General features: G+C 38.8%; 1 protein-coding gene across 2 annotated transcripts in view; it reads right to left on the bottom strand.

Moving 5' to 3' along the window:
* The window catches only part of ANKRD29 (ankyrin repeat domain 29), a 648,684-nt gene that overhangs the window by 274,202 nt on the left and 360,513 nt on the right, over positions 1-13,969 (bottom strand). For both annotated transcript variants that reach the window (XM_044065358.1, XM_044065359.1), the window contains exon 8: positions 7,616-7,711. In XM_044065358.1, the coding sequence (XP_043921293.1) occupies positions 7,616-7,711 (96 nt within the window). The remainder of the gene's footprint in view (positions 1-7,615; positions 7,712-13,969) is intronic.

The raw sequence follows: 13,969 nt of genomic DNA, 5'->3' as shown, positions 1-13,969 counted from the left end.
TGCTAATTACAGTTCTAAAGGAATAGATGAGACGTATGTGACTTTCAAATTAGTTTTTCAGAACAGCCTCCTCAGTAAAGTTATTTATTTTTCCCCACATAATTTCGCCTCACAAAATTTGTCGCAAAGTTTTTGTACAGTTACAGTCCTACACTGTTTTCAACTCAGCCATGGATGCAGTACATTTTCTTGCACATTAATTAAATGTGATTATACAATTCCTCCCCTAAAACGTGCACGCTGATTGGCTAGCCAAACCAGCGTGCCCGTTGTAAATCCCTCAATATACTAACGGAAAAAGGTCCGGTCGCCCGGACTTTTTCCGTTAGTATAAAACACTGTCTCGCTATGTTAAAAGAGTTTAACATAGCGACACAGGTTTAAAAAAAGCAACGGAGATCTCCGTTGCTTTTTTTAAAGCTGTCTCGCTATGTTAAACTCCTTTAACATAGCAACACAGTGTGTAAAGCACGAGATCTTGCGATCTCCGTTGCTTTTTTTTTTAAAGCTGTCTTGCTATATTAATTGGGTTTAACATAGCGAGACAGCTTTAAAATAAGCAACGGAGATATCCGTTGCTTATTTTAAAGCTGTCTCGCTATGCTAAACCCATTTAACATAGCGAGACAGTTTTTTTTAAAAAAAAAAAAGCAACGGAGATCGCAAGATCTCTGTTACTGTTCACTATGTTAAATGGGTTTAACATGGCGAGACAGCTTACAATAAGCAACGGAGATCTCCGTTGCTTATTTTAAAGCTGTCTCGCTATGTTAAACCCATTTAACATAGCGAAACAGTAAAAAAAAAGCAACGGAGATCTTACGTTCTCCGTTGCTTTTGCCCACAGCTCTGATGTACTGCGTAGGCATGCGCAGTACATCAGAATTGCCGCAGAATACCAGACAGCTGCGGAAGGGCAGTAAAGAGGCATTATACAATGCCATTATTTAAGAAAAGTAATTATTTCCTTTCTTAAATAATGTCATTGTATAATAGCAATAACCCACTTCTGGGTGTGGGTAATGCTGGATTTACCCACGGTTGGCGTGGTTTGGTCCCGAGGGCGAAGCCCACCCAGGCGTGGGTTATTGCAATATTATTTCTATTTCTACTATTTTAGTTAAATATGTTTTAAAAAGTTTTCCAGTTGCACATAGTTTACTTTAGCACTGGCTTTCTTAGGATTCAGAACATTTCCATTGACTTCAGCTTTGCACACAGAGAAACACACACATACACTCATTCACACCCCTCACACAGACACACACAGAGAGATACATAAACAGAAATGCATATAGTTTACTTTTGTACTGGCTTTCTTAGGATTCAGAACATTTCCATTGACTTCAGCTTGTCTTCAGCTTTGCACACAGAGAAACACACACATACAATCATTCACACTCCTCACACAGACACATAAAGAGAGATACATAAACAGAAACGTGCGCACACACACTTATGAAAACAATCATTTTCCTGCCTACATTACTAAACATATGGGAAACAGAAACTGTTCCAGTATTTTATATTATTATCCCTTATTTGGATTTTCACATCAAATATAGACAGAATACCTGCATTAAATATAGTCAGACTACCTGCAATTTCCATGCTTTTCTTTTTTTCCTGCTCCTTAAATGTTCTTACAAGTTGTGGAATTATGATAGTGTTTTAGAAACGTCATTGCTAAACCAACACGTTATAGCTTTGAAAGAAAGTCAAACACCATTAAGAGTTCAAAAGTTTTTACAGATAAAACTGTCTTTCGGCTTTTCCCGGTTAGGGGTCGTTACAGCAGAACTCAGGTTGCTAATGATTGGCAGTGAATTTTTACGGTGTCGAGTTGCCAGCTTGGCGCCCAACCTTCAAGGATGGCACACCCACACACGCATGCATCTACCTGCATGTCTTTAAATTCATTCGTCCGTGGGGAGGACATGCAGACTCCACACAGAAAGTGCTCCAGCCGAGAGAATGCTAACCGATGTACCACCGCGGGCTCAAATGTTTTTACATCTAATCTATATACTTTTGTAACAGCAGCACAAACAGCCAAACAATAAAAACAATATCAATAAACATAACTGGATGAAGTCAGGTTTGAATTGCTTATACAGCCTCTAACTCTACCATTTAGTGCCATAGCATATTAATGCACAAGATATAAATATAAAAATTATTTGACTAAGATCTGAGCAATGGTAACAATCATGTTCATAATAAGGAAAGAAGACAAAAACAGGTTCTGAATTTTGGTGAACTTACTGAGTTTTGTTGCCTGATTCTGTTTTGACCACCTATAGGTTCATAGGTTCATAGGTTGGTACTAGGCTATCGGCCCTAGGGCCTATGCAAGCCTAGCCATAACAATTCCCTGGATATTTCTTCCCATAATATTTACTTCTCCAGGCCCCTGTCTAGCAGGGCAACTGACATGATCCCCGGGGTGAATTTCCTATCTCCCATCCAATCATCAAGGTTCCTTTTGAAGAGGGCCAATGAGGCGCTCTGCTTGATATGTATGGGCAGTCTATTCCAGAGTATGGGGAGTCTCTGGGTCAGGAATCTATCCCTCCAGCATGTTTTGTTCATTGTGATGACAAGGTTTAGATCCCTGGAGCGTGTGGCTCTGAGGGATTGGGATTTCTTTAAGTGGATCATGTCCAACAGCTCAGGGTTTGACATGGCCCTGTATGTTAAGCAGAGATCGCCTCTGAGCAGACGATATGCCACAGAGTATAGCTGGAGTTTTTTTAGACGGTCAGTATATGGCATCTGCTTTAGGCCTATGATTCTTTTAGTGAGGTATTTCTGTGGCCTTTCAAGCTGTTGCAGATGTCTTGTGAGGTACATACCAAACGGGGCATTATACTCTATAATGGGTCTAATGAGGGATGAGTACAGTGGGACAATGACCTCCTTTTTTCTGGATGAAAAGCACTTAGTGATGAGGTGTGCCACATAGAAGGATTTCCTGACTGTTGTGGCAATGTGGTTATCGAAAATGAGACCACTGTCCACCTGTGTCCCTAAGTCTCTCATCACACTTTCTATGTTTAGTGTCCTGCCACCCATGTGGTAATTCATGGGTACATGTTTTTTTCCAAAGGGGATAACTATACATTTCTTGGCATTAAGCTTGAGCCCATGGCTCTGGCACCAGGCATCTGTTTCTGTAAGGCCCTTTTGTAGAATATCCACATCATTTGGGGATTCAATAATGGCTCCCAGTTTGCAGTCATCTGCAAACTTTGTTAGCCAGAGTCCCTTAGTGTTGGCCTGTACTTCAGAGAAATAGATGCCAAACAAGAGTGGTCCCAGGACTGAACCCTGAGGTACTCCACTTGTCACTTGTCTGGAGCTGGATTTAGAGTCGGCTACTTTTACTGTCTGGGTTCTGTCAGTAAGCCAGTTAGCAACCCATCGAGTGATGTAGGGATTTATGCCCAGCTTAGTAAGTTTATCTATGATTCCAGAGTGGTGGATGGTTGTCGAAGGCCTTGGCGAGGTCCAGATAAGCTGTGTGGACCACCTTACCCTCGTCCACAGCTCCGGAGACTGATTCGAAGAAGTCAGTCAGATTCAGGAGATAGGATCGACCCTTCACAAATGCAAACTGGGTGGGGTCCAGTGTTTGAAGGTTGCCAATGTCTTTGTTTATAAGTTCCATGATAATGTGTTCCATGCCCTTGCAGATCAGGCTTGTCAGACTGATGGGACAGTAGTTCCTGGGATCCAAGGTGGATCCTCCCTTGTGGAGCGGGATAATTGTAGCTGTGCTCCACTCAGTGGGCACGAAGCCTGAGGTGAGGCTATGATTAAACATGACACTTAGGTGAGGTGCCAGTTCATTTTGTAGTTCATGTAGTACACAGTCTGGGATGTCATCTGGTCCCACGGATGCTGTATTCTTAGCTTTGGAGAGTGTGGTTTCTACCTGTGTGGCCGTGATTATCGGAATTTGGCAATCTTTTGGTATTGAGATGGGCCCTTTAGGGGCTGAGAGGGGGGTGAATTTGGCACTAAATCGATCTGCCAGGATGTTGGCAATATCCTTGGGATCAGTATATTTAATGCCATTCTGTTGTAACTCAGAGCAGATCTGAGCATTGCCATTTAGATTCTTGACATAACTATAGAATGCCTTGTGGTTGTCTTTGGAATCTTTGGCAATTTTATTTTCGTAACTAGCTTTTGAGGATTTTATGAGGGGATCTCAGCTTCTTACTGAGGCTGGTGAGGGAGTTTTTTGCATCCTGGGATTTTCCTCTTTTTTTCCACAGTTTCTTCCTTCTGTTGTATAGTTTTTTTATAGCAGGGGACCACCAGATTGTCTTCCTTTTTTTGGAGAAGAGCATCTTGGTTCTATTTCGGATGGCACGATTCATGCATGAGTGGATGTGCTCGTACAGTGCCTTAGTGTAGGATTCTGCAGTCGAACTTCCAGATCCTGTCTGCGTGGGTGTTGTGAAGATTGTCACTTCTGACTTCAGTAGCTTGAAGTTGGCTTTGGAGAAGTTTTTTAAGGAAGTTTCCTTACTGGGGGGTGGGGGTGGGATGTGGATGTCAAAGGTGATTTGCTTATGGTCAGACCTGACCAATGAGGGGGTGACCACTGGTATAGAGCATCTATCTCCCATGTTGGTAATGACCAGGTCTAGGATATTGGAGCCCCTGGTGGGACAATGGTTTAGTTGATCCAGGGCGTTGGAATTTATGAATTCCAAGAACCGTTGGGAAAAGGAGTTGGTACCTCAGTAGTTTTCCCAATTAATGCCAGGGTAGTTGAAATCACCCAGTATTAGGGTGTTTGGTTATATCTTAATATTTTCCAGTATGTTTAGAAAGGTGTAGTGAGAATCTTGGGGCATGGTTGGGGATCTGTAGCAAGCTACAATTTGGATTGCAGTCTTACCTAGTGTTAGTTGCACCTGGAGAATTTCAGATGCATTGTGTTAGGCAACTAGCCTGGTGGTGTGAATATCCTTGGTGAATATGGACACTCCTCCACCTTTAGTGTTTTGGTCCTGGTTTTGTCTCTGCCTATCTTCCCAGCTGCTTAGCTCACCCATTTAGTCTATAGAAGCAGGGCAGCCATGGCACATTCATTCTCTGGGGTGAGAGCAGAGTAATATAGTATTGGGAGCGGTTATCTGCATGGCAGGGAGTCTCCCCATACTTAATTCCTCTCTGCCATCTTGCAGACTCCACAACTGCCATTTGTAGATGATGCATGCATGCTAACACATACACCAACCCAATTTGTAAGCATATATCTCAGCTTCATTGCTCAAGAATCTAGGAACAAGGTTAAAAATAATAGGGGAGAACAAAGGCTCCAAATTAAGACCATTTAAATATTAATCTAATTCACTTAAAAATTGAAAAGATTTTTGCATCAACATGCATTTGACTGATTGCAATCCTCAGTGATTTACTGGAAAATCAAACATTTTATAAGGAGCAGGGCAGAAATATGAGGCAAAATCAGAGATAGTTGACAGTTATTCTTGTAAGTAGCACACTATTGCAGTGTAGGTTTGCTATTCTCATTGTTGTGGGCAATACACCTGCACTCCTGTCATAAATCTTGCATGACTCAACTTTCAGAGCAAAGATGCTTAAAGGAGATTTTTCTCATCAGATGGAAGTGCTCTGTGTTGAAATAACAGCAAATGGAGAAAATCTGGTAGAATATTGTTGATATGGACTATAGATTGCAACTGCTCTTCAGTATGTAATTTGACTGATGTTTGAACCCATGTCTGTTAGCAAGCAGAGACTAAACACTTTATTCCTTGTAGAAAAGTAAAAGTTTTGAGAGGGAGCATTGGATTATACAACAAGAAGGCCATGCTTTAATTTTATTAGGCTAAAAAGGATTTCATTTATTTATTCTTTGTTGACTGGGTTAGTCCCATTAGGCTAATAGCCTCTTGCATGGGAGACTTAAGGTGGTAGTTATATTATTAGTGGTAATTTAGCCAGGGTACTGAGGAACTTGCACTACACTTTTTGAGAGGTGCCATGGGATCTTTTACATCCATCTAAGCTACCACCACCTCAGGAAGATGGGGCCTCAGTTTAACATCTCATCCAAAGGATGACACATTCAGGAGTGCAGCACCTGTCTTACACTGCACTGCAGTTTAAACAATCTACGCACCTGGTCTGGGAATAAAACCCACAGCTTTCTGCACCAAAGGTGAATGTGCTACCTATTGCTCCACTGATACCACATAACTGATATCAACAGTCAAATTAAAAATACATCAGTAGACTTATATTTTGCCAGTTAAGAAAAACTGATTTGGGGGCAAAGGTCATAGTAATATCAAAGGACATTGGATCCTGAACAACAAGATGTCTTAATCATCATGCCTTAGGAGGGGTTTAGCATGAAGGACATTGAGAAAGTGGATCTGCTGGGTAAATACATGTGAAGTACATAGTATAATGTCATATACAACCATCAATAACATAACAGCTAACAACCTAATTATTTATTGAAGTCTTTGTATCTACCTTCTGCTTGTACAATGATATCGAATGTGTTACTGATGACTTCATCACATATGAGAACGGAACTTGTTTTAGCACTGGGAACAACTACATTTTCTTGACACAACACCTCCTTAGCATAAATACTACAGACATGGATTAGATCCATGAGGAGCTAATGCTAGTACACACTATTGTACCCCTGCTTAAGACTCGCACATGTGCAGTCTTAGAACAACGACTTACACAGAAAGCCTTTGTAAGCACATATCTCAGCTTCTTTGCTCAAGAATCTGGGAACAAGGCCAAAATTAATAGGGGAGCAGAAACACCAAAAATTAAGACAATTTTTAAATATTAGTCTAAGTCACTTAAAAATGTAAAAGAACAGCAGATTTTGCATCGATATGCATTTTCTGAACAATAAATCTGAAACTAATCTATGGCATGATTGACTGACTGCAATCCTCAGTGATTTAAGTCACTCAGTCTGCAAAGTTCTACCCTCATTTTAAAACACAGAACCATCCCAGTGATCCAGATCCCTTGTTTTATTTTTATTTATATGTTAGCCGATTATACTCCCTGGACACAAGGCAGGGATAACCAAGGAACGCTGTCTAAGTGATTTGCTGTGAGTCCTATAGATTGTAACTGGAAAATGAGGGAATCAAACCGAGCACAACAGAATGATACTCATTATCAGTGCATAGCAATTTCTGACTGAACTAAACAAGACCATCATTTCCCATTCACATTTAGGCATGTTGTATCAAGTATAGAAAATTGTGACCTTTTTTGATGGGGGTCTGTGATTTAGTTAACACTTTTCAGCTATATATCATTTCTTATTGGAAAACAGGATTTTATTTATTTTTATTATTTATTTGTCATTTGTTAACCGGCTTAGTCCAGCTGAGCTAAAGACCCTTTTTCAGTGGAGACCAGAGGAGAAAAGCTCCAGACAAAATAAACAGGACAAGACATTAATATGCATACATTCAATAATCACCAGTATATTATACATTTTAATGCAAGAGAAATTAGATAATTATATCACTGCTGGTTAGGTGTATACTGTCAATCAGTTTAGGTAATTTTTCCTATGCCTTACCTTCAAAACCGCAAGTGAAGGTGAAAACTTGAGTAGTTCTTCTAGCACCTCATTGTGACCTTTACTGGCAGCTTTATAAGTTGGCGTGGAGCCATCCTTAAGACAAAAAATACAAACTTAGTGAAATTAATTAAAAGTGATAAATGTTTATCTAAGAAGAATAAATGACTATACCTTTCTGTACATTCAGACAGATGATTAAAGGACATCATGCTTACTTTCAGAATTAATAGCTATTAGGCCAGATTCATTAACACCTATCCAAGTGTACACCATTCCGAGTGAATAGACAACACAAGAATAACTCCCACCTTCTTCCTCCAAATTTTAGTTTTCTTACTGATTTTCTTGCAACTTTAAATATAGAGGGGGATACATAAAGGTTACCACAATATGTAGACTGGGTGGTGACGGTGGCGATGGTGGTGCAGCGGTAAGCATTGTCACCTCACAGCAAGAGGTTCTCCGGTTCGATTCTCGGCTGGGGTGCTTTCTGTGTGGAGTCTTCATGTTTTCCCTATGGTCGCGTGGGTTTCCTCCGGGTGCTCCGGTTTCCTCCCACATCCCAAAGACATGCAATAGGTGGACTGGATTCTTTAAATTGGCCCTAGGTGTGAGTGTGTGCATGTGTGCCTTCTGTGAAAGGTTGGGCACCGGGCTGGCAACTCGACACTGTAAAATTCCACTGCCAATCATGAGCGGACAGATGATCCGCTGTGGCGACCCCTAACCGGGAAAAGCCGAAAGAAGAAGAAGACCACAATATGTAGACTACAGCTATACTTAGTGTAATCTTTCTGAGTGAATAGACAGCATAAAAATGTGGTAGGGATGTTCTTGAATACCTTTCTGTACATTCAGATCATGTAGGGCTTCATGAATCCATCCCATTGCTTACCCCTTATAAAACAGTAGAATTAAGGCAAGCAAGTGTTGCAAGAAAACAGAATTCTTTAGACTGTATTTGATAGACATAAACAGCTTGAAAGTCATCTGACAGTGGAGTATGTGCTTACATCACATTTACACAAACAACTTGTTTCCTGTAGTCAAGGCCAATCGGTTTTGTATTTAGACTGACATGTTGGGTTTCATAGTACTATAGTGAAATCTATTCAGTCACCTCATGTGTCTGAAATGGACTGTCTTTCTTAGATTAGTTCTGGCATGTATTGTGAAGTGAAAGGTTACTACTATAAAACTGTTTAGCTTGTGCAATAGTGTACTGCCAGTTATCTATATACAACTACAGTTATTGTCAAAGCTGTGCCCACAATAATCTAGCCACACCCAAAGTTATCTTCATCTATTTCATTGCTTCCTGTACCTCCTTGTTTTGAAATTACCAGACACTACTCTAAATTTGAGTAGCTCTCATTTTTTTAAGTAAGCAATTATGTACCTTGTCAGCCACTCCATTATACCAGAGCTTAGGTTATATATCGGTTTGGATGAAACAGAAGAGAAAGTGAGATATCTGGGAATGTGCGCTGAGAATAAGTTGGGGCTTAGGCATTAATTAAGAAAACTACATATGATGGATATAGACATATAATAATATAATACATTACTTTAAAATGCATTAATTCATTCTGCGATACCTATATCATCCTCTGGGACAGATAAAACCTATTTCAGTAAGCAAAAGCCCTAAGGCAGAGAATCAGTCCTGATTGAATGTGATACCGGTCTATCACAAAACACACACACACACACACACACACACACACACACACACACACACACACACACACACACACACACACACACACACACACAGACACACACAATGGCAATTTAGAGGACTGTCAATTCACCTGTTATCATGTCTTTGATATGTGGAAAGAAACTGGAGCTTCCACAAACCCTTTCCTTTTTGGGCACAGGGAGGGCATCCAGAAAGCAGTCTGGAAGCAGCAAGACTGCCAACCACTGTACCAGTCTGCCACCCCTTCAAAAAACACATTAGTTCTCACTAATCTACAATACCAATGCAAAACAGTGTAGCAGTTACATTTGTCAGTATACTACTGCCTATAGACAACAGCTAGATAGAATTCTGTGATGCCTCATGGTGTACATTTCTCCCATTAAGGATTACAGGTCACTCTGTGCAAATGTATATTGCATCTTTTAGCAGCTCCTCAGCGGTATTTTATACCTTTGATGTAGGATTAACTGTAATTATGTGATTAGCTGTCTGCCCTTAAAACTTTATTTATCCAAATGAGGCAAGTTTTACTAACTTTGTTCTGTAAATAACATTAAGAGAACAAATAAGAGGAATCACTTTGAACACTGTTTTTGTCTGGATAACGAAACAAACTTCCATATTATAGATGATTAATTTGGACACTGCATGTATAAAAAGTTGTAGGGCTGAACTCAAACTCTTCAATGGCCTTGGGTCTTGACTTTAAAGGCTGCCCAATAAATTTGTACCATGCATGCATAAGAACACATTTAAATAGTGCTACTGTTGTTTAGATGTTTCTTTGCACCTCAGTTTTCCCATGTACTTGAGGACGTTTGGGATGTGAAGTATAAATGGACCCTGTTCAAGAGCTTGAAAGTGAGGGGGCAGCAAAGAGCTGTGGTCAAAAGGTACTTGTCATGGTGAGAGAAGCTATCAGGTTAAAAAGCAAGTCCTTTCATTCAGTGCTAGTGGGGTTTGTCTCTAAATTTGACTGATAGGCTCCAACAAATCAGGAAAGCAGCTTCTGTCACTACAGCAGTGACCAAAGCACAACTACAAGTTTTGGAAAAGAAAATTCTTTGAGCTACAGAGAATGACTTTTGGCAGCTTCAGAGAGGTTCTGGCAAACTGTCCAGTGTCTCAGAAGGAAGAGGTGGAGTATTGTTCAGATAATTTTCAGCAAGACTGAAGAAACACTAGTCTTGACTGGAGAGACTCTTGAGAGATAGATGAAGCCCTTTGAAACACATCTGAATCTGTCTGACATACCTACTACTGTGAAGGCAGTGTCAGAAGCAGACAGTAGAAACTGTGTCCATTTCAGTAGATGATGTGACTGTGGCAATTAAACATTTCTGCTATGGCAAGGCTGCGGGAGTGGGTACAGTCCTTCTGGAAATGTTGAAATCACTGAATGCAATGTCATAGCTGATGTCACAAATATAGATGCATGATATTATTGTCTTCAATAGAGCTAATGCTAATGAGATAATGTAGCATATGACTTTGCCTTCTAAGTTAGTCTTTGGTTTTATAGTGTTAACCTCTGTTTTTCATCTTGTTAAATGTAATTTCTCAGCTTGTTAAATGGTAATCTTTGAAAATATGCACATTATTTTGTATACCCATACTATATCCTTTTCTTTATTAAACTGTATTTTCATTAAAATCTGCATTTTGGCTGCCCAGTGCTTTTGCAGGTTCACCAGTGAAACCTCTATTATATCATGGCCATCAGCAATACAGAACCATCATATTTCTCTTTTATCTTGATGCAAAAATATATAAAATATCAAGTTTCAAACTTTTTGTATTTATCTCATATTGATTTATTTCCAAACAGTGCAATTTCAAATATTGCTCTGATATATATTTACATAATTTTTCATGCTCCACTGAAACAATGTTTTCAGCTGAATTTCTTCAGTTTTTGGCTTCATTACAACTACCAATGATGCTGAAACATCATGAAAATCACTTAGAAAGCTAGGCAATTTGAAATCAACAGTTTGAGGTATATATCACAGCAACAGGACTTCCAAAAAATGGAACATAATCAGTATACAATCATGTAAGTGAGGAAACAATTTTAGGTATGTGGCATTTTGATCTCATGGAGGAACACTGAGACAAATTTTCATTTTCAAAACATAAGTTTTAAGTACACTGTGAGCCAAAGAAGCTATCACATTAGTCATTTATTTTTCACTAGAAATCAAAGGATTCAAGAGTCAATGCTTATGTAACTCAAATAAAGCACACAGTGCCAGTCTGGGAGTCTGGTAACCTGCCTTCTTCTTTAATAGGAGACAGAACTGTGTGTAGAATCAGGAATTATCATGTCAGAGCAGACTGTTGATTAAGAGAAGCGAATATGACTTTGGAGAAAGTGAATGATGTATGTAGAGTGAGTAAACTTTTAAATTAAATGCATGACTGAAGAGTTGGACATGTAAAATAAAGGGTGTGATTATTAAAGACAGAAGGAGAGACAGTAAATGAAGCCAGTAAGCTCAAAATATTAAAAATGAAGATGAAAATGTGCATGACTTCATGGCATTCAAAGTGATATCTACTAATAAATGAGCATGCACTAGTAACCACAACTGTGCAAGCTTTGTGGCTACAGACATGAGAAAGCACAGTGCTAAACAATTCATAGAGTCTGCAGAAATTGGGCAGATGCAGCCACTTGGAATGAGTGTGTAAAAGGAAAATATACTGTTGCAACAAGATATAAATGCAAGTAGATGTGAAAGAGCAGAACAAAACATAAATGCTTTTTGTTGCAATTCCATTGTATGCAGTAAATACAGTGTGTGCTGTAGAACCATGATAAAGCTTTCATTTGCAGCAATAATCGTGGTCTGAGTTTAGTTCAAGTTGTAAAAAGGCATGTCTGTTGTATTTAAACTTGATTCAGGAGCTGAATGCAATATACTATCTGAAGCTATATTTAACACACTAATTCTAAATAATAAAGTGCTCATGTTAGCATGCATGCTTTTGTCATACTTGAGCCATAAACAAACGATTTTGACCAAATCTGACTAGCTTGTTACCAAAAATGCAAAAAGTACAAAATGTTGTTTCAAGCAGTGTCTTTGAAAGCTCATTTAAAAGAACTAAATATTCTAAGTTACAACATTTATGAAGAACATGGTATGATTAAAATAATTCATTCTGTATAGCTATAGAATAATGTAGTGGTTAGTTAATAACCTGCTACTTCCTTAACAAGCACAGACTGCAGTATCAGCAAAACAAGAAGTCAGAGCAATAAAATAACACTGAAGTGGTACAGTCATAATGTGTGCATTTTCACAAAGTGCATTTGTAAATGTACTTCACACATTCTAGCAGTAACTAAGAGTATATTTTAGGAACAGGTAGTAGAACGCCGCATCAGAACACAACAGAGTCTTTAATTCCACAAAGATTTGAGCGCTTTCGTTCCAATTGAAAATGAACTTCATTAGAAACAATATGAACTCTACTACCTTCCTTTTATACACTTAAAAAGGCACCAAAAAACACTGTCAAAAATGTAAAGGTATACACATTAAAATAGCAAGTACTATTCCCAAACTTAGTAAAACACAAAAAGAACCAAATGGTAATAGAGACTGTATACCGGGTTTAATTGCGAACAAGATATCTTGTTCGCAATTAAACCCGGTGTGCAGTCTCTATTACCATTTGGTTCTTTTTGTCTTTTACTCAGTCGTTGTGCCTTTGATCTACCAGACTATTCCCAAACTTCCTGCAACAAACATATATGCATGCTAAACACCAATAATGCTCTTTATTGGTGTACAAGGATTTTAAGAAATTTGGCTTTAACATTTTAGAGGAGGTGGAATGCCCAGAAAGGGGTGGTGATTGGGAAAACGTTGTTGAGAAGAGGGAGCTTCACTGGTAACTTTTACTAAATGCCACTGCCCCACGGGGTATTAATGACGTAATATCTATCAAGCTTAGTTTGAAAATTCAGTCAAACTGCCTGTCATAGGACTTTTATAATCAAACTTTTCTAAAATGTTTTTAAATAGTTCAGTTGATTATATAAGCTATTTCATGTATTTACTGTTTACTAATTCTTAATGCATATGTTATTATGTTTTTTATGCAATATTTACTTTTATATTTAATGTTATTGGTGTTTAGCATGCATATGTATTAGATGCAGGAAGTTTGAGAATAGTACTTGATATTTAATGTGTGCATACCTTTAAATCTCTGCCAGTGTTTTTGGAGGCTTTTTTAAGTGTATAAAAGGAAGGAAGTAGAGATCACATTGCTTCTGATGACGTTCCTTTCAACTGGAACAAAAGCACTCAAAACTTTGTGTAATTAAAGACTCTGTTGTGTTTTGGTGTGGCTTTTTTTTTGAGTTTAATAAGAATGCTGATCATGTTTTTGGGGTATTTAGGAAAAGGTAGTAGTATTTATAGACCCAGGACACAAATGCATAGGGCAGGTTTGGTGTAATGCACACACAACTGAATACTACCTGATTAACAAAAGGTCACACAGCTGAGTAAGTCTCTGTTTGTGCTCTAACTTGTTTTTGTAGCCACAGTGCTCAATACACAAAGCAACAATGCTTATTGAGCCCCCTGCAATATACATGATTCATAATGCAGACAACAACTGTA

This window comes from Protopterus annectens, chromosome 3.part0 (assembly GCF_019279795.1).
Source record: "Protopterus annectens isolate FY-2018-M chromosome 3.part0, PAN1.0, whole genome shotgun sequence".
Classification (NCBI taxonomy): Eukaryota; Metazoa; Chordata; order Ceratodontiformes; family Protopteridae; genus Protopterus; species Protopterus annectens.
Note: the sequence above shows the minus strand (reverse complement) of the source record. Positions and strands in the feature narration are given on the sequence as shown.